The 21,626-nt window shown below is 40.1% G+C and overlaps 2 protein-coding genes across 2 annotated transcripts in view; one reads left to right on the top strand and one right to left on the bottom strand.

Annotated features, from left to right (window-relative positions):
* The window catches only part of ESR2 (estrogen receptor 2), a 181,185-nt gene that overhangs the window by 50,747 nt on the left and 108,812 nt on the right, over positions 1–21,626 (bottom strand). The window lies entirely within an intron of this gene.
* SYNE2 (spectrin repeat containing nuclear envelope protein 2) overlaps positions 1–21,626 on the top strand; it is a 345,609-nt gene that overhangs the window by 271,269 nt on the left and 52,714 nt on the right. Inside the window, exons 83-94 of the mRNA XM_060096039.1 lie at positions 928–1,104; positions 3,027–3,182; positions 4,665–4,817; positions 7,221–7,391; positions 7,869–7,999; positions 11,002–11,206; positions 12,405–12,584; positions 13,256–13,384; positions 15,505–15,659; positions 15,772–15,916; positions 16,896–16,990; positions 18,465–18,699. Coding sequence (XP_059952022.1) covers positions 928–1,104; positions 3,027–3,182; positions 4,665–4,817; positions 7,221–7,391; positions 7,869–7,999; positions 11,002–11,206; positions 12,405–12,584; positions 13,256–13,384; positions 15,505–15,659; positions 15,772–15,916; positions 16,896–16,990; positions 18,465–18,699 — 1,932 coding nt within the window. The remainder of the gene's footprint in view (positions 1–927; positions 1,105–3,026; positions 3,183–4,664; positions 4,818–7,220; positions 7,392–7,868; positions 8,000–11,001; positions 11,207–12,404; positions 12,585–13,255; positions 13,385–15,504; positions 15,660–15,771; positions 15,917–16,895; positions 16,991–18,464; positions 18,700–21,626) is intronic.

Here is a 21,626-nt window from a genome sequence, read left to right as displayed (position 1 = left end):
AGGTAGATTTAACTAACATTTAACAAGCCACGCCCCAACACTTATTGTGTGCCGGGCAAGGTGTTTGCCACTAGGAACACAAAGATGAATGAAGGCTCTGATCCTTGCTTTCCAAGACCTCATAGGCTAATGGATCTAGCCTCTGGTAGGCAGAAGATGAATGGCTTAATCACAAAGCATGGTATTAGCAAGAATTTCCTATTTATATCCTATCCCATCCTAACTTCAGTGAGTAGTACAATCTGTAGAGGGTCTATGTGTATTTTTCTCACAGGCCCTAGTAACCTAGCAAATAGTTTTACCCCTGGATGTCTCCTGTGGAGGTGCTAGAACTTGCCAGAATAAACCCAACAAGTATCAGCCTTAACAGAAACATGCTTGGCTCTGGGAGGGTTTAGGATTGCTCTAGAACTTAAAGTCATCCAAACGGGGAGGCCTAGACAGTCCGCAGAGGAACAGAGAAGCTGCCTAAACTGGCAGAGCTCCTTAAAGGTGTCCTGGGTTTTCTGGGAGAGTCTTAACTTCAGACCTCCCATCCTGTCATTCCCATGAGCCCACAGGATGGCTCTGAATTCCAGTGGAGCTCTCAGGAAGACTCTCACAGGAACCCTTTGTCAGTCTCTGGGTCTTGATTTTGGTTCCTATGATGCAACTACCATACATGGTACCATCTTTGACTTTTCAGTCTGTTTGAAAGCGGTGAGTCTCTCTGTTCCCAGGAATGTGTAATTCCCCAAAAGACTCTCCACTCAAATAAAGCAGATGCATGGTGGGGTTGGGGGAGGGTAGAACATAACTCCAGACAGGCGCCTTTTGATTACTGGGTGGGAGCCTGGCGCCCCCTACAGTGAACCAAAGGAGAGGTCCAGTTCATCTACTTCAATTCAGGCTTTGGTGGTTTAATTTTGTTTTCTTTGTTCATTTTAGGAGTTTAGAATGGAAATGGACTATAAACAATGGATAGTTGACTTTGTTAACCAGTCATTACTTCAGTTAAGCACCTGTGATGTAGAAAGTAAGCGCTATGAGAGAACAGAGTTTGCAGAGCATCTTGGAGAGATGAACCGCCAATGGCACCGGGTCCACGGAACACTGAATGGAAAGGTGAGCTCATGGTCACAGCTTGATGTGTGATTTAGCCTTTGCAAAATACCACTTTCTGAAAAATTTTAAGACATTTGTGGGACCTCCCTGTTGGTCCAGTGGTTAAGACTCCACACTCCACTGCAGGGGGCATGGGTTCGATCCCTGGTCGGGGAACTAATATCCTGCATGCTGCATGGAGTGGCCAAAAATATTAATTAAAAAAACAAAAAGAGGGCTTCCCTGGTGGCGCAGTGGTTGAGAGTCCGCCTGCCGATGCAGGGGACGTGGGTTCGTGCCCCGGTCCGGGAAGATCCCACATGCCGCGGAGCGGCTGGGCCCGTGAGCCATGGCCGCTGAGCCTGCGCGTCCGGAGCCTGTGCCCCGCAACGGGAGAGGCCACAACAGTGAGAGGCCCGCGTACCGCAAAAAAAAAAAAAGAAAAAAAAAAAAAAAAGACATTTGTCTGGTTAACTTACAGTTAAATCTAATAATCATCTCAATTCTAGGCCCTTTTAAATCCTGTCCTCCATTGGTGCATATAAGAGTTGGAAATGGTTTTTATATTTCTTTGCAATTTCTTAGTGGGAAATTGACTTAGGCAAGTGAAGAGGAGAAATGTTATTTAAGAAGATGTCGAGTATTACATGAGGCTACTAAATGGTCACAACTTTTGACATTTTCTGTGAAAGTAGATGTTAAAAAGCAGCGAAGCTATTTCAGCTTTAGAAAGATTATAAAAAGGAAGAAAAATGTATATGGCTTCTTGGTAGATTTTCATTCCATGACCGAAAAGATTAAGGAAAATTATTCTTGGGAAAATATTTAATATTTATATACAATAGTGAAAATTGGTTGATTTCTTTATTGTGTGGAGAATGCATACAAATAGATCCATACAATTAAGATTTGAGTACATGCATGGACAAAGAACATGAGCAGATAATTCACAAAAGAGAAAATTATAATTGGCAAATAAATATGGAAAGGTTACCACTTTAATTGTCAGATATTTGGAATAAACATTAATAACATTATACACTTACTAAATTAGAAAAACTTAAGATAAAGATAAAAGCCCAAGGCTTTCACATTCATACACTGCAGATAATGGCTTACATACCCTTTTGGAAAGCATTCAGAAAATTTCAAGAACCATAATAATCATCTTATCTCTTAACCCAGCAGTCCACTTCTTTTACATTTATCTTAAGTAGATAGTTCTTCAAAAAGGAAAAGATATGTGCACCAAGTGTTCAATTCAACATTATTTATTCTGGTGAAAAATGTAGACTGCCTGAATTTCCAACTCGAGAGAAATAATTAATCAAATTATATGGTGTCCATTTGATGAAATACTGGGCAGCCTTTTAAGTTAATACAAGTCATGACATAGAAAGTGCCTATGGCATATGAAAAGAAGTATAAAACATTATATATACTATGTTTGTAACCTAATAAACATTGTCAGCATTAGAAATGAGAAGAATCACAGACATTTAAAAAATATTACTTTATTAAATTGATGCATTATTTGTGATATTCTTTATATTGACAGTTTTTAAGTGAGTCTAATGAAGAGTCTAGGGAAAAAAATTTTTCTTAAGCTTTACGTATATCAATAGATGATACAATGAAAAAATATTGAGTGTTAGCAACATGATTTTATTTTGTACAGATATTGTGGAACTCCAGAACAGCCAGCTTTCTTATCAGGTTAGCTTTCATTTCAAATGTTAGATTTTTTTTTAAAAGGGGAAAATAATTCATATTTCCTGACTTATGAATCTTTATTCCAAAAGTTGTTGGGAAATCTTGTGCAAAACGTTAGAAATCTGAGAAGAAACAAAATTATCCTATTAAAAATAACATATCACGACATTTACATTTTAAACATGTGGTTTAAAATAAGAAAATTTTATTTTCTTATTCATAACTGGTAGATACAACAATTAGAACAACTTTTGGAAAGTATCACTGAGAATGAAAACAAAATACAGATTCTGAACAACTGGATGGAGGCACAAGAGGAGAGACTGAACACTTTACAAAAACCTGAAAGTGTGATCTCGGTGCAGAAGACACTCCTGGATTGTCAGGTGAGAAGACACACAGCACCTGTCCAGTGTGGCTTGGTCAGGCTGTTAGTTACCACACCTGCCCCAGGGAGCAGGGCAAGCTGCTATAGTTTCTGAGGGTTCTCCTCAAAGCCCCCAGGTACTTACTTTCTTCTATAAAATAGATGTGTCCATGTGTTTTACAGAATTGCAAAATGCTGTTTTTAAATGATAAACAGAAGTATTTTTATGGTTATTGTAGCTCTTAAGAGATTTGAATGCTACTCCTAAGAAAAAAATATTAGGAGTTCCCTGGCAGTCCAGTGGTTAGGATTCGGTGCTTTCACTGCTGTGGCCTGGGTGCAGTCCCTGGTTGGGAAACCAAGATCTCACAAGCCGCACTGTGCGGCCAGAAAAAAAAAAAAAAAAAAAAAAAAAGTTCCACAGGAATTTTGATTTAGATGTTTTCCAGTTTTTGTGTTTTTATTAATTTCTCCAGTATTTACAAAATTACTCTGAAGTCTCCATGATTTTTAGTACTTCTTTCTGTTTCTTCAGAGGAAAGTGGTTTTATTTTACCTACTGTGTAATGTGTTCTCAAAGGACTACTTTTCCCTCAGAACCACTGTCTAAATCCCATTTGGGCCAGAGCATGTTGGCTGTGCCCTTTTTTCGTTCAGTCATCATTTGCCAGGTCACTTGGTCTTTGAGGTGCCCTCACCCATGGGTTTACTCCTCCTTCCCCACCACCCTGATTGTGTCACTCCTGTTGAGAGCAGTTCCACTGTCCCAGAGCTGTAGAAGGCACAGGTTACGTGGGTTCTGCACCGCCTACAGGAAGGCGTGGCGCTCCTCACTGTTGGGGCTGGAAAGTCGGCTCAGACCCCTGTTCTACTTAGAAGGTTACAGAATGATACTGGATATAGTATATGGGCAGCAACACCTCCATAAGAGATCTTTTCAGATGGTCGTATCCTGTTTCTAACTACCCACTAGCCATTTCCATTTTAGAGTGTTTACAGCCACCTCCTGACTGGAAGCTCAGTGCTGTAGCACCCCCAGCCGGCCGCCCTGCTTTCACCTGAGTGCTAAGTTATTCAGGCCTGGGATGTCATCACTATTTTCCAGATGGGAAAATGCAGACTTGGCAGTTTGATGACTTAACACTTGGTCCAACAGCCAGTACAGGGCAGATGTGGAATGGAGACTGTATCTCCTAGACTCTTTCTACTATACCATGATGATAAGGACTTGCTACCTAGACTCTTCTAAAATCTAGAGCCATGTAATAATGGAAAGTATTGTAAAACCTCATATTGTAATATTGTAAATTCATATTATAAAAATTCACTGTAAAAACTGAATTGAGAGTGTGATATGATTAAAATGTCTTCTGTGTAATGTTATTAAATTATATACTCTATTGGCATTATTACTTGAAAAGTGCAGACTCTTACCTCTTACCCCTTATTAATTGTTTTGTAATATTGTGCATATGAAAACCTTTTCCTTTTGCCCTTCCAGGATATAGAAAATCAACTTGCAATTAGATCCAAAGCATTGGATGAATTGAGACAAAGTTACCTGACTTCAGAGAGTGGGACAATGCCATTGCTGGAAGATACAGCATCCAGAATTGATGAGTTATTTCAAAAGAAAAACAGTGTTATCAACCAGGTACTAGAATTCATTTACAGTGTACTATTTCTCTCCACGTATCCTTCTTTTATCTTACTTCTTGTTTAATAATGGACACTCGCTCCATACCAAAAACTGAAAAGTTGCTGTGAAAACTACTGAAGTGAAGTAGAGAAAAACATTTCAGATCTATCTTATTTTTTTCCTTCACTGGATAATAAGAGGCAAAGCCGCCAAATTCCTACATCCTTGGCAAGCTAGAAATCCACCTGGTTATCTTTGTTTTGTCTAATGTACTCACACACACAAAAATGTCTCCACCTCCAACCCCAAACCCAACAGAGCATCTGGCGTTGTTTCTTGGCCAGATATACAGGAGCAGCTATGAAGAAGCAGCTCAGATTCCCCACACCCAGGGAGATGCCTCAGGGAGGGCGTGATCCTATCGCATATAGCCTCTATTAAGCTAGAAGTGTGGTCAGCACAGGGAAAACTCCAGAGGTGGGGAGAAACAGCACGTGGTGAGGAGAAAGCATAGAAGACTGTGGAAGACGTCTGGTAATTGTATGAAAGGCATGTCAAAGTCTGCATTTACCCCTTCTGGGAGGAAGAACACCAAAAGACAAAGGACAGGCATCCTCAGACACTGCAACTTTGACATTTCCCCACAAATGGAGGGAGAAATTGTAAACCTGTTATAGGTGTGTCCATGTTTCCCAGAGAGTCTTTACTGTGGATTATTTGTCATCTACTAAAATCTACATTCAACCATTTGTTCCAAGAGAGAATTGGGAATAACCCATGTAATTGAAATCCATAGGTGACCCTCAGCCTCATTCTTCCCCCAGGACTCAGGCAGAAAAGTAGGGGTGAGCTTAACATATCTGTGTGAGTCATTTGTTAACGTATCTTTTGTGAGGCACTGTGCTCACTGCCAAGGGTGCAATGATAAGAAAATAAATGGTTCTTACCCTCAAGATGCTCACAGGCTGCAGGAGGATAGCTGCAATAAAAAGACAGACAGTAACAAGTGTTGACAAGGATATGGAGACATTAAAACCCTCCTACACTGCTAAGAATGTTTGTGTATAGGTTTTTTTTGTTTGTTTGTTTTGGTTTTTTTTGCGGTACGCGGGCCTCTCACTGTTGTGGCCTCTCCCATTGCAGAGCACAGGCTCTGGACGCGCAGGCTCAGCGGCCATGGCTCACGGGCCCAGCCGCTCCACGGCATGTGGGATCCTCCTGGATCGGGGCACGAACCCGTATCCCCTGCATCGGCAGGTGGACTCTCAACCACTGTGCCACCAGGGAAGCCCTGTGTATAGGTTTTTTTTGTGAACATATGCTTTCAGTTCTCTTGGGCATATACCTAAGAGTAGAATTACTGGGTCATATGGTAACTCTATACAGTATTTAACTTTTTGAGAGACTGCCAAACTTTTCTACAGAAGCTGCACCACTTTGAATTTCCATCAGCAGTGTATGAGCGTTCCAATTTTTCCATAGTCTCGCCAGTACTAGTTATTATCCAACTTTGATTATAGCCGTCCTAGTGGATGTGAAGTGGTATCTCACGGTTTTGATTTCTATTTCTCTAATGACTGTGGATGTTGAGTGTCTTTTCATATGCTTATTGGCTGTTTGTATATATTCTTTAGAGAGATGGTTATTCAATCCTTTGTCCATTTTTGAGTTTGGCTGTCTTTTTATTGTTGAGATATAAGTGTTCTTTACATAATGTATAAAGATTTATATACTTGTATCTTTTCGATTGTGTCAGAGATCATTTAAATGCTTCAATTTTCAACCTTTCATAATTATCAAAACACATTAAAGAATAAAATATGGCCACCATTGCATTTCCTCCTACTTTGCACTTGCCCTTCATTTTGGCCAAGCATGATGCTCTCCAAGCTTTGCTTGCACTCCAGTAGCAACCAGACTTAAGTGCCAGGTAACACAGGTTAACACTTTACATTTATAATGCTTTACAGTTTTCAGAGCATTTTCACAGACACTATTTTCTTTATGTTTTCATTTATTATATCTGTTTTGTGGATGAAGAAATAGGCTCAAGGATTAAATAACTTGCCCAAGGTCAGAAAGCTAATAGGGTGTCACTGAACTGTATATTCTGAGATTCTGATTCCTCACTCAGTGTTTTTTTTCCCTGGACTGTCCCTCTGTAGGCTGAACTCTCTCTGAGCTGATCCTTCTGGTCTCGGGGCTCTTTTCCATTCAGCTACTCTAAAACTTAGCCTTCTTTGATATTTCTTGTTCATTGACCCACCCTTCTCACCTTCAGTGAATCACTGAAGCTCCACTCTCAAATAAAAATGCCTAAATTGGATACAGTGGTAGAGTCCTTAGGAGGGGGAAACAAAAAAGATGAGAGAGCTTCTTGCCGATGATTTCCTAAATATGTTTCTACTTTTTGTGTAGGTCAATGAGCTCAAGACCTCCATGCAGTCTGTTTTACAGGAGTGGAAGATTTATGATAAACTCTATGATGAAGTGAATATGATGACGATCCGATTCTGGTACTGCATGGAACACAGCAAACCTGTGGTTTTATCATTAGAGGCCTTAAGATGCCAGGTGCAGAACCTTCAGGTATATTAACCCGATCTTGGCACAATACATCATTGGCAGAAAATCTCCAATGGAAGAAAGCACAGAAATGAACACAATTACTGTTATGTTCTCCACAGAGAAACACGAAACAGTATTTTAAACAGCAGCATCAAAAGCATAACTTGAAATTTCAAAATGAATGACATGAACCAAATGAGTGAAACTTGGTACAAGTATACTGTGAATTTTTCTTCATCTTTCATGTCCATATTATTTCACAATTTAAAGGTTTGGGTTTGGGGTGTTTTTTTTTTTAAGTATGCTATTTCAAGTGCTAGCCCCATGAAAGAATGCCTTCTCAGTTTTCTTCTTCACATTTCTGATAATTGTTCCCTGTCCTATTAAAGTTTGAGTGTTAACATTATTGTGGTACAGAGGCAAGTGTTGACCAGCTGCTGCCTTCTTTGGACGAGGCCAGGCTGTTACGCAACTGACATTCCTGCTCTGTCCTCCTAGACTCTTCAAGACGAAGCTGAGAGCAGTGAAGGGAGTTGGAAGAAACTCCAGGAGGTTATTGGAAAACTCAAAGATTACTGCCCCTCAGTTGCTGAAATAATTCAAGAGAAATGCCAAAATACTCACACAAGGTACACTTTAAGATGCAATTTGAATGGTAGAGCAGATATTTTTATCTTAATGACGTGTGACAAATGAAGGGACGTAGGCTGGGTAAAGCCTTCTTAATCATCTGAGATAACTGGTTTCATACTATTCTGGTCTCTACTGCTTTGAAGGATCTCGTTCACGTAAGATTTGACATTGTGAAGGCTATTACTTGCCTTGTACAAGTGTTTGGTATAATCAATCTAGAAATGTCCTACGTACAGCCCCAATGTAGCCACGTTCAGCGGGCATAGGCTAAATGCCCAATGCGGTCCTCAAGGGCACCAAAGTCAACAGGCAGAAACAGGCTAAGGGGTGGCCAGATGGGCAGTCTGTCTCACTGGAAACATTATAAGGTGGAAGTAAAGGGATGTTAGAATACCTCTCAGGAGATATTTGTGAGGTTGGGAGGAATTCTTTGATGAACTACTTACGATAGAAAACTCCTTCTAAGGAGTGTGGCCCTAGTTGATTGTGAGGCTTTTATATAGCTGGATGGGATATGAAAGTTGGCCCAAAGCTGATTTGTTCCAGACAGTGGTGAAGAGATTAAGCTACCCTCAGTGGCCTTCTCCACCCTTCCTTCATGCAGATTCAGCCTCTCCTATAAACCAACTTTGAATATATGCTGAACAAGGGACACCACATTTATGTACCCTGCAGTGGTGTCCTCAGCCCTTGATCCAGTCCTTATTGGAAGAGGGGGAGGAGGGAGGGTAAAGATAAACACAGACACGTATCTAATTTCACACACAGTAATGGGGGCCTCCCTCAAAACATATGGTGGTTCAGGTTGCTATTAAAGGGATTCAGTTGTCACCACTGCACATACACATTCAGTTGTTGGCACAAGAATATATCAGAAGGCATATTGAAAAAGACTGAAGAAAATAGCACCAAAATGCCAACAGTAGTTATCTCTAGATTAATGAGATGTCAGGTGTTTTTTTTTACTTTCTCTTTATAGACAGGTAGGTAGGTAGGTAGATGGGTAGACAATCTCAATATAGGTATGGATAGATTTAAACACACATGTTTTGTGGGGGGTTGTGAGCATATGTTGTATTTATAATTGGGGAAAATCTTGTTTAAAAACAGGTGGTTCTGAGAAGATTTGTGAAATACAAAGAAGTAAAGCAATTAATGCCATTTGTCACCTTTTTCGCCCACTTAACGAGGTTGAGGATATTGTGAAACAAGCATTCTCATGTGTTTTGGGTGAGAATGTAAATATTATAACGCTTTCAGAAAGCAATTTGAACATATATCCATAACCTTAAAAATATTTACATATTTATATTCTTTGACCCAATAATTCTCTAAGAAGTCTAATTTAAGACCAATATCTTGAAATACAGAAAAAAGCCTTTGAACAAAGTTGTATCTGAGCATTCTTTTTGGAAGCAAAAATTGAAAATTATTCCAATATCCATACTAAGCTGGAATTTGGTAATTAAAAACCATTTATAGACCTTTATGTACAGCCATTTAAACTTAGGCTTACTGGGCCTCCCTGGTGGCGCAAGTGGTTGAGAGTCCACCTGCCGATGCAGGGGATACGGGTTCGTGCCCCGGTCTGGGAGGATCCCATATGCCGCGGAGCGGCTTGGCCCGTGAGCCATGGCCGCTGAGCCTGCGCGTCCGGAGCCTGGGCGTCCGGAGCCTGTGCTCCGCAACGGGGGAGGCCACAACAGTGAGAGGCCCGCATACCGAAAAAAAAATAAAAAATAAAAAAAAAAAATAAACTTAGGCTTACTTATTTTTTATTAATAACATGGGAAAATTTTTTTAAGTTAAATGGGAAAGAAAGACAAGATATTACAGTCCATAGTATGGAATAAAAACAAAATTTTTAAATTTGTACTTTTTTCTACTTTTCAATTTTAATAGAATGAAAAATGTATTACAGAAAATAACTTCTTATTTTTCTTATTATTACAATTTTTAGTTTTTGTAGCAGTTTAACAGTGCATATAAATGAGAATCCAAAAAACAAATCATACCACCAGTGAATGTGCCAGCACCACAAAATTAGCTAATTTTCATGGATGCAAAAATACTTTTAATATTTACAATTGTTCATAACTTGGTGGTATCTACTCTAAAAGTGAGGTCTCTAACTAGGTTTCATCAACAGCTCTAGTTAAGTTCGCCTGGACTCCGGAGTTGATTTTTAGCCTGGCCCCACCATGGAGACCAGCTATGTAAATCTGGGGCCTGGGTACTCTGCTGCTGCCTTCCCTCATATATTGTGTGCTAGTATCCTTTGAGGGGTATACAATTTCTCTTCTCATGTGACTAAGATCAGTTTTACCAAGTGAGTAACTTTCTGATGCAAATTGGCCTAAGTAGAAAGAGAATACACAGGAATTAACTTTTCTCTAAAGAACAAATAAAATATTATCAAGTACCAGGTAATATCTGCCATTTTTTTCTCTCAATCCACAAAGAAATTAGTCCTACAACATACTGTATTTCTACAAAACGTTAAGACATTAGCAAATTTAGAACATAATAGAAAATAAATACCCTTTGCTGAGAAGTAGGAAAATATATTGTTTTTTATTTCTACTTTTATATAAGGAACATGTTGCTTTTGTAATTAGAAAATAAATTTGACATAAACACAATTTAAATAAGGCCTACTAAAGACCCCCTCTATAAGATAAGAGGCCCTCCCATGTGGAGAAAGTTTCATCAGGCAAACAGTTCAGTACTTTCTTCACCTTTGCCTAAGAGACATTCATCATACAATAGATATTTCCTGCCAGTCACAAATTTTAGGTTTTGTTGAGAATTATAAAGTCAATGAAGTATCCTAATTTGGAATTCTATTTATATATTAATGATGGCGTTAATTTTGAAAAAACATTAACGCGTCTTGTTAATCTATCTGCTCTTAACTTATGGGTAGAGTGTGGGCACTGTGCTTTTGCTGCAAAGGAAAGGATGGATGGGGTTCCTGTTGTTCATGTTGCCCTGACAGGTGGACGCAGGTAAACCAAGACATTGCAGACCAGTTGCAGAGGGCCCAGAGCCCGCTACAGCTCTGGAAGGCATATAACAGTGCTCACGCTGAAGCTGCAGCAAGACTGGAGCAACAGGAAGCAAAGTACCAACAGCTCGCAAACATCAACACATCTGGAAACAACCTGGCAGAGATCCTGCCCCCAGCCCTGCGGGACATAAAGGTAGGTGTTAAGCCCATTGGGAAAACCAAGGCCAAGACAGCCTGACAGACAGGGCCATGACCCAGGGACTAGACAGACCACAGGGAGGGAGGAGTGGGCCAGGACAGGTATGTGAGCAGACCATGTAGGACACAGGCACGACAGGGACGTGTGGGGTTGGGAGAGCCAGGTGGTGGCTCAGAGGTGAGGGCCACACAGCAGGTAGCTGGGTCAGGGGCACCTGACACCACCTCCTTCCAAATCTCCCCTTTCACTCTAGCAGATAAATCTCTAAAGCCAAAGCTTCATACAAAGTCTCCAATAAAAGCAGAAATATATCCACTGAATGTGGTCATCTAAGAATAGTAGATGTTGAATCTCTTGATTTAGAAATAATCATGAATAATTATCTAAATAATCTAAATAATTATCTAATCTAAATGAATAATCATTTAGATTCACCACCATGTTAATAAGGCTTTTCTGTGGATATAATGATTTTTAGACTATTATTTAAGAGTTGTATACTTTCCTCTGTGGTTTTATTCTATTATGTTAATGAATGCCTAGAAAGCAAATACTTTCTAGTTTTAAACTAGGTGACTGGATACATTTTGTATCTTTTAATACTATAGGTCAAATAAAGAAGTATTAACCAATTAAATTAGAGACAAGAATCCAACAGATATGAACCATATTTCTGATCAACTTCTATCTAATCTGTTGGCATTTAAAAAACAACAAAAACAGAAATTTCTCACAGTTGCAATATTTCTGGAGTAGCCCTAAAATCGTCTTGGTCAATGAAATTCTATGCTCTCTGCAAATGAATCCACTTATGTCACGAAGTGTCAGGCAGAGGATGGGGTTGGATTGATTCTTAAAATGCATTGAAGCAGATCCTTAAAGTGTTCACTGATTAGAAATATAAAACATAAGACTGTACCCAAGTCATCTCCAGTTTCTGTACACTAGAAGCCCCAACTCTGTTTATCCATGGTTACTTTTAGCTCTGAACTGACAAATTTCAGAACAGCACCAGCGATATCATATAAAGAAGGCTTAGCTTTTTTATCTCTTTAAAATAAACAGTAACAAAAAGCCACACCCACTATTTCAGGGCAGAAGTTCTCCTAGATGTTGATGGAGTGGCATGAGTTGGGGATTTTTGTTGGGAAAGGAGGAGGAAATGTTTTGCGATCACTTTTTTCTTCTCCAGGAGCTGCAGCATGATGTGCAGAAGACAAAAGAAGCCTTTCTCCAGGATTCCACTCTCCTGGATCGATTCCCACAGCCTGCAGAGCCCAACACCCACGTGCTCCTCTCTGGTCAAATGCACTCCCTCCAGAGGGCTTCCTACTTGGAAAAGATGCTGCTTATGAAAACAAATGAATTTAAGGTTCATCTTATTTTTCTATTCAAGTTGAAGTCTTGGACATTTGCACACTCCCTTCAATTCCTTATATCTTGAGAAGTGATAGTTATTAGTGCTTTGTGGGCTGCACCTTAGGGAAACCACAGAATAAAGATGCCCTAAACATATCTACCATTTGACATGATTCTTCAGTCATGTGATTCTTCAGTCACATGGGCAATGGGCAGATCTTAAGCATACATTTCTTCTTTATTCAACATGTTAAAGTGATATATTTCATGCACTGTTCAGATCTCATAGTTATTTGAATTTCCAAGTGTGGTAATTGAGTCATAGAGTAGCTGCTTAAAGCACGGCCATTTGTTATGTATTTAATTCACTTTTTGAAAACCTTAATGCATGAACTATCAAAAAGCTGAATAGAAGGCCATGGGGCTCCAATATCACACAGCGGGGAAAGAATATTTAGCTAGCAGGATTCCTCTAGGTGCCCCTGTCAAGCAACTGATCTTTTCATCCCTGTGAAGGCTTCATACTTTGCCAAAGGCATAAAGTGAGTATCAGGAGTGTTCTGGATTCAAGATAATGAACTGCTTAGGGCTGAAAACAGCTTGGACTTTTATCACAAGGCTGCGCTTGATTCTGTTATAGATGCACATGAAAATTGTTTCTAATGAAAACTTCTCTTGTTCTAGTTTGTTCTATCACAGTTCAAGGATTTTGAGGACCAGTTGGGCTCTTTAAAAGGTCTCATTACGCATGAAGAAGAGAATTTGGATAAACTCTACCAGCAAGAAAAAGAAGGAAATCCTGACTTATTCCTGGTATTGCCAATATTTGTCATTCCTAAGGGCTCAGGTTCACCATAGAATAAAAAATAAGTGAATTAATGTCATCTATGTGCATCTTAACTCTTGAGCACAGTCATTGATATGCCATTCATTCTTGACCTGTTTTCCCTAAGATCTAGAAAAGTATGACAACATAGGGATCTTTTTTTTTTACACTTTTTTTTTTTTGCTTTTTGCTTTTTTATTTTTTTAATATTTATTTATTTTATTCATTTGGCTGTGGCAGGTCTTAGTTGTGGCACGCAGGATCTTTAGTTGCAGCATGTGGGCTCTTAGTTGTGGCATGCGGGATCTAGTTCCCTGACCAGTGCTCGAACCCAGGGCCCCTGCATTGGGAGCACGGAGTGTTAACCACTGGACCACCAGGGAAGTCCCATACACTTTAAATATATACAATTTATTTGTCGATTATTTCTCTTTTTTAATTTTTTAATTTTTATACCTTTTTAAAGGTTACTTTCCATTTACAGTTATTACAAAATATTGGCTATATTCCCCATGTTATACAATACATCCTTGAGCCTATCTTATACCCAATAGTTTGTACCTCCTACTCCCCCACTCCTGTATTGCCCCCCCGACTGGTAACAACTAGTTTTTTCTCTTTATCTGTGAGTCTTCTTCTTTTTCGTTATATTCACTAGTTTGTTGTATTTTTTAGATTCCATGTATAAGTGATATCATACAGTATTTATCTTTCTCTGTCTGACTTGTTTCACTTAGCATGATGCCCTCCAAATCCATCCATATTGCTGCAAATGGCAAAACTTTGTTCTTTTTTATGGCTGAGTTATAGTCCATTGTATATATGTACCACATCTTCTTTATCCATTCATCTGTCGATGGACACTTATGTTGCTTCCATATCTTGACAATTGTAAATAATGCTGCTACGAACATTGGGTTGCATATATCTTTTCAAATTAGTGTTTTTGGTTGTTTTTGGATATATACCCGGAAGTGGAATTGCTGGGTCATAAGATCTATTTTAATAATATGCCTCAGTAATTTTAGTAGACTTTTAAATCTTGAAGTCTTTACTAGTTAGCTTCAGTGAACTAAAATAATCTAGCAGTTGGCTATTGAGATGAATTGAATTTTTCTGGTTAGTTGAAGATCAAAAAGTAAAATGCCCTATTAAATTAATGGTATATTTTTTCCTTCTTTATTACCTTAGTAAGTTTAGTATAGTTAACATAGATGAATGGAAGAATTAAAGAATTCTGGATCTTGCAAACTCCTAAGGACCAATATTCATAACCTAGATTAAGAGTCAGCAAACTATGGCACATGGTCTAAATGCAGCCCCTCACCTGGTTTTGTAAATAAAGTGTTACTGGCACAGCCATGCCCTTCCACCATTTATGTACTGTCTATGGGAGTTTTCATGCTACAAAGGCAGAGTTGAATATTTGCAACAGAGATCATATGGGTCATAAAAGGCTAAAATATTTATGATCTCGCCCTTGACAGTAAAAGTTTGTTGACCCTGACCTAGACTATTGTGGTAGAGTTCTGTAGTGAGAACGTGGATATGGTGAAGGATGTTTGCTTAATATATTGTTGTCCTAGAGGCTGTCCCTGGAATATTGTCTTAAAGATAAAATTTTGGTGAGTTTGCTTTCCTATGATTTCACCATAATATTGATGTATAACTACCATGCTTTGCTAGGGTTATTTTAAGGATTGAATTTTCATTTACTTTGTAAATAAACTGCACGTTCTGTTGAAGGTCAAGTTGTTGGCAGACTAAATGGGACTTGAAGGTCCAGAATGGGTCCTTTAAAAAAGAAAGCTCACTTCCATCTTCTTCAAAGACAGAAATCTGAGATCACTTTCTATTTCCTGGGCTGTTTCAGTTCTGGCCATGTGTGCAGCTTGTTCTAGAAAAGGCACAGGGTTGAGAGATCTGGGTTCAGGTCCGATCCTGACACTAACTAGCTATTTGACTGTGGGCAAGTCGTTTACCTATTTAGGCCCCAGTTTTCCCTCTTCTTTGAGATAAGGAAGGTCTGTAGGATTTCTGAAGCCTTTTCATAATCCAGATATCTTACTGGCATCCAAAAATCTGGAATTTGATTTCTATTTCACAGAATCATGTGCTGGCACTGACAGCCCAGTCACCTGATATTGAGCATTTGAATGAAGTAAGCCTCAAGCTCCCACTTAGTGACGTAGCTGTCAAGACATTACAGAATGTGAACCGGCAATGGGTTCGGGCCACGGCGACAGCACTGGAACGCTGCAGGTCGGAACAGCCCAGCTCTCCCATTCTGTTTCAATTAAGGCACAATTAACAGTTGAGCTCAGTAATGTCATTGTTATACGGCTCTGTTTTGTTTGTTTTTAAACCTTCGTAGTGAACTTCAGGGGATCGGATTGAATCAAAAGTTTCTTTATTGCTGTGAAAAGTGGGTCCAGCTTTTGGAGAAGATAGAAGAGATGCTCAAGGTGAACATTGCTGACAGCCTCCCTGCTCTCCTGGAACAGCAGAAAACGTATGAGGTAAATAAACCTGTGCTCTCTGCCACCTTGGACCCCTCACCCTGGGGCAGGACTCAGGGGAAGAGAGATTAAATAAAGTAAAATACAGAGAGTACCTATCAACCCTCAATCCCTAAACACAGAATATATGTCTCTGAGCAAATTCATTTGATTTTGGTTGATCATTTGTAAAATTTGAGCAGATTCATTTGATTTAGTGGATCATTTGTAAAATTCTCACACATTTCATAAATTTCAAAATTTTGTTTTGCTGCTCTATATTATTAATGACAGAACTCCTAGATTTTCTATAGTAGGTGGAAGCTTCTAGCACAACGTTGCTTTTGCATAAATGCGAACACGATACCACTTTACCAAGAGCATGTTAAAATACTTCAAGTCATCTTTGCATTTTCACTGAATAGTTTTGTAAAGTATTGAAGCGCCTGGTATAATTATAATTGTAGCATTAATAATCTCACAGAGGAGTTTCCCCATGCTGATGCTGACGTATATTTGAGAGTACTCCTTGTGGTTATAGGCAGATCCTGCATTTCCAAAATGTGCATGATTAGTGCATTGTAACTTTTTAGTGTAACAGATTTAAGTCTGCATTGTTACATTAAGATCATCCACTGAAAATGAAATCTGTCCAGGCAAAGCTGGGTGACTTTGATAAGTTACCGAACATCTTAGTTTCCTCCTCTTCAAATGAGTCTGATAGTATTTACTTAAGTCGTAAGGTTGAGGAATAAGTGAGACAATGCATGTTTTACTCCGTGCCTAACAAATAGAAAAAGCCCAATAATGGGCCTTAGATGTAGTTATTATTAGACCTATTTGCTTCTAATTATATTCATAGGTGCTGTTGTGATGGTTAAGCATTTTTTGCAGTTAGCCTCAAATCTTTTGAAAATTAATCACCTCACATATCCTCTGTGAGCTTAGATTTTATGAGGAAATTCACAAAAACAATTCCCATATTTTAATTCATATACAGATGTTAGAAGCTGAAGTTTCTATAAACCAGACAATTGCTGACTCTTATGTCACCCAGTGCTTACAACTCCTGGACACAGCAGAAATAGAGAAGAGGTAAGCTCTTTGGGACTCGTAATGGTTGTGGGCATGTGGAAGGCAATGCAGCCTGGCGGGCCTTCCACCATGTGAATCTTGACCACATCAGTGCCTGCGGCCATGTCATTGGTAGACCACCATGGGGCCAGTCTTCTATCTTTATATTAGGATGGAGTCTTGCTTCATGGCTGTAAAAACATCAAGGGCCCTTTTCCCTATGGTAGATGGGTGGGCTTAGCAGACCAGATGCTTTGCAAGCAGCCATCCAACTAGTACCATTAACTAAGTTTTTACCCCAAAGGATTTTTCTATAGTGTGTTTTCCTCTCTGCCTTCAGCCTCATGATGTTTTGCTATTCAAAAAATAAATTTCAGGGCTTCCCTGGTGGCGCAGTGGTTGAGAGTCTGCCTGCCGATGCAGGGGACATGGGTTCGTGCCCCGGTCTGGGAAGATCCCACATGCCGCGGAGCAGCTGGGCCTGTGAGCCATGGCCGCTGAGCCTGCGCGTCCGGAGCCTGTGCTCCGCAACGGGAGAGGCCACAACAGTGAGAGGCCCGCGTACCGCAAAAATAAATAAATAAATAAAAATAAATTTCAAAGTGCTGCTGTTCCCAGTAGGTAGCTATGTCACAGTTGTGAAAGAAGAGACTTCTTTCTATGCTGTGTACATGAGGTTGGGGTCTCTGGGGAGTTCCAGTCAGGCTGAGCAGAGCCCCTTAGGCAGCCTGGTGACAGTAAATGTACCTGCTTGCATAGCTGCGGAAATTGCCGACAGAGCCCGAGGGGGCCTGGCCTTAAGTGACCTCTCCAAATGTCTCCATAGGCATTATTTTCCTCCCCATGATCACCCATATACCTCTGAATCTTCTTACAACATAACTAAGAAATATAAAACCCATTTCTCCTAGCTCTGAAGTAATAAAATCCAAGCCAATTTCAGGATGATTAACTAGTTTTGATCTGATCAGTACAACAAAGTGTGACTTTTCCATAATAAATAAAAGGCCTTATTTATCATGTGAAGGACGTTGTCTATCTGGGAAAGAAATAGTTGAGTAGTTGCAGAAAGCATGTTCTTTATTGCTGAAATTATGTAGCATACAACCCTCAAGTAATTGATAAAATTACAAGGGACCCATCTGTTCATCTGTTTCCCATTGATCCCATGTTTAGTTTTCCATAAAGCACTTGGCATAATCTGTGTTAAAACAGCCTAAGTTTGTTTAAGGCAGTGGTTGTCATGCATGCCAGCAAAATACTAGGCCATGTGCAATTATCTTGTGATAAACACCTTTCACCAGCCCACACACTGCCCCTGCCCCAGCCCCAAGTTCCCCATCATGTTTACATTGAATGGGGCTCAGATTTAAAGAAGTTTTTTTTCCCTGTAAATTGTGCACATAAATGGCAAATCTAAGTTCCTATTACACGTTGATAGTTATTTTTTCTACGTGTCGATGTCAGCATTCTCTAACCATCTATTTTTCCCAAGACCGGAACTTGTTTGGAAGTTCACGAGGCTGAAGGAGCGGTGGCAGAGTGCTGCCCAGGGCGTTCGGCAGAGGAAGAGTGACATCGACGAGCTGGGGAGGCAGTGGCAGTACTTCACCACCTCCGAGGGGGACTTGCTCCGCCTCCTCGCCTCCACCAGCCACCTGCTGCCTGCAGTGAAGAGCCAGGACTGCTCCAGCCTCCACCAAACAAGAAGCCTGATCCACGAGCTGAAGGTAGGACAGGCACAGCAGCAGTGTGGGAACTGCAGGGTGCTCTTTATTTGGAAGATGTTCGTTCACCTCAGGTTTTGTGTTTTCCGTGACGTTCAAGTGTGCTTTCTGCGATGGGGAGGCCAGCTGGTCATGGGGACCCTACTCAGCCTTATCCCTTAGCCTTGTGGGGGCAGAAACCCAAGCTTATCCATTCATCCAGAAATAGGGAAGCTCTCTTGGGCTGTGGGAGTAGAGACGGACTGGAGATGGGTAGGTAGAGTGGGGAAGTTTGGGGTGATGGACTTTTAAAGCACTGACTAATGTAGAAATGACCACCACAAAGTAGTAACTTACAGTGGGACTCCTGCTTACTCTTGAAGGGTGAGTTCATTTAGGCAACAACGTTTCCAATCAGAAAGCTGCTTGATGAGCACAGGACTTTGAATAATTAGTTGGCAGTTCCCAGGGCATGTTGCATTGAGCTGTCGAACCACACTTCACTGTAGAGGGACAGCTAAACAAAACATCACCCTTCTGAAATCCTTTGCTTGCCTCATTCATTTATCTAGGCTTCAGATATTAACTGAACATCTGGTCTTTGCTGGTCACTGTTCTAAGTGCTAGGTATACAGTGTGGACCAAGAGAAGACCTCTGCTCCCGTGGGGGCAATCAGACAAATCAATAAACAAACAAGAAAATACTAATTTGCCTCATTGGTGGGGGAAATCAGACAAATCAAAAAATAAAGGAAATATCAGATTGCAACATGGCATATGTAGGTCCTTAAAACAGGGCCGGTGATGGAGAGGCTGGGTGACTGCTTTAGACTGGGTCATCTCTGGGGAGGCAACATTTAAACTGTAACCTGAACGACAAGAAAAGCCAGCTGCGCAAAGATCTGGTGGGAGAGCCTTCAGACAGAGGGAAGAGTTTTCCCGAGTCCCCAAGATGGGAACAAGTTGAGCAAAGCAGAGGAAGAAAGAAGGCTCGTGTGACGAGTGTAGCCAGTGAGACAGCAGTGATGGAAAACGGACTCGATAGGCGGTCAGGAAGGAGCATTTTGGAGGGAGGTGAGGTAGCCGGATGTCAGTCTGGATAATAGGAAGCCGTTGAAGTTGGAAGAGGAAGCAGCTCGATACGATTTGTAGTTTTTAAATGTCCTCTGGCTGCTCTGAGGAAGATAGTTTGGGGGTCGGTGGGGGTCAGAGAAGAAGCAGGAATGCCAGTGTACTACTTCTTTATTGCTGCATCACAACAAACGTTTCTTATTCTCTCTCACGGTTCTGGATGTTGTCAGGGCTGTTAGGTGGCTCTTGCAGGGGGCTCTCAGGCAGTTCCGGTCAGATGACGGCTGAGGCTGGACTCATCTGAAGGCTCCCTCACTTTCATGTCTAGTACTTGAGCTGGAAAGGCTCAGACAGCCAGAAACTGGAGCAGCTGGGGCTCCTTGGGCTTTGTTCCCTGTGGGCTCTCCACTTGGAGGCTTTCGGTAGCCAGACTCCTTACATGGCAGCTCATGGCTTCAAAGATGCATGTCCCAAGAAAGATAGATCCAGAGAGAAGCTGTATTGCCTTTTTAGACCTAGCCTTAGACGTCAGCCACTTCTACCATCCTCTATTAATCAAGGCCATCATGCATGCCCACATGGGTTCAAGAGGAGGGGGGAGAGGGAAGGTTCTAGAAGAGCATGTGGGGCTGGTAATATTGTGGCCATTTTGTGAGAAATACAGTCTGCCATAGCTCGTTAGGCTATTTCAATGGTCTTGGGTAGTTTTTAGGATGGATAAGACAAGGGTGATCACAGTGAAGATAAAAAGACTATGTTTGTAGGTGGGGTTTACAAGACTTGCTTATGGTTTGGATGTGGCAGGTAAATAAAAATCTAAATCCAGATGACTCTAGGTTTGGGGTTGAGCATCTTGGTGAATAATGTGCTGTTCACCAAATCAGGGGAGACTAGACAAGAACCAGGTCTTTTGATGAGTTCAGTTTGAAATGGCTAACAGACATCTATCACAGTGGCTGTGTTGAGCAGTACTGCATATTAGAAGGACAAATGTGGAGGGGCAGTGTGTTCCTTGAATTGCAGTTTTTCTTGTGTGTGTTTCTCCTTTGCATTTGGGTTATCCTGAGTATTCTCTGAAATATCTTTATAAATCAATGCTCTGTTGATTTTTTTTTAATATCAGCTTCCATTTTGGAAAATGCCCATATTATGTCTCCCTTGAGAAATTTGAAAATAAAGGAAATCATATATGCAACAGAAATAAAAGCTATTTAATTTTTTCTCCTGAAACCAAATGCTTTTGGAACTATAAAGTTTTTACTTCATTTTTGTATTATAAATTCCTGGTTTCAGCCCCTTTTAAAGAAAAGCCTATGTGATATCCAAATGGAATTTTTTAAAGCTATTGCTTTAGTATAAACACTGATGTGTATATTTATGTTCTTAAGTGTCTATTTTTGTATTTTTACCTTTTTTATTTGTTCTCTCCTTTTAAATTTGTTTAGCATAATGTGCACATTCTAACCTTGTGGGTTAGGAGCAGCCTGACTCTTTATACCATAATGGTAATGGGTATTTGCTCTTAATATTGGATCTAATACTCCAGTCATTTTCTTAATACTCTTGGATTCATTTATATTGTAGTCTTTTATTCTGTGAAGTGTATTTTTAATTTCTCTATACTTCTAATCATTATACTAAAATCTTATCTCTTACCAACCCTTGGAAATTATTTTAAGAACACATCATTTGGTAGTATGCTGTCTACTCAATAAAAATATTAGCCTTTGGTGTGAATGAGTGTGTATGTATGTGTGTGTGTGTTCCAACCAGATTTGTCTAATTTATATCTAGTTTAACATTTAAGAGAAACTCTGAAGGAAATACACACAAATGCATGCAGAGAGTCACATTTTGATCACATCAGAGGCTTAAGCAAA

The sequence above is a fragment of the Mesoplodon densirostris genome, chromosome 4, assembly GCF_025265405.1.
Source record: "Mesoplodon densirostris isolate mMesDen1 chromosome 4, mMesDen1 primary haplotype, whole genome shotgun sequence".
NCBI lineage: Eukaryota > Metazoa > Chordata > Mammalia > Artiodactyla > Ziphiidae > Mesoplodon > Mesoplodon densirostris.
This window is presented reverse-complemented; position numbering and strand designations above follow the sequence as displayed.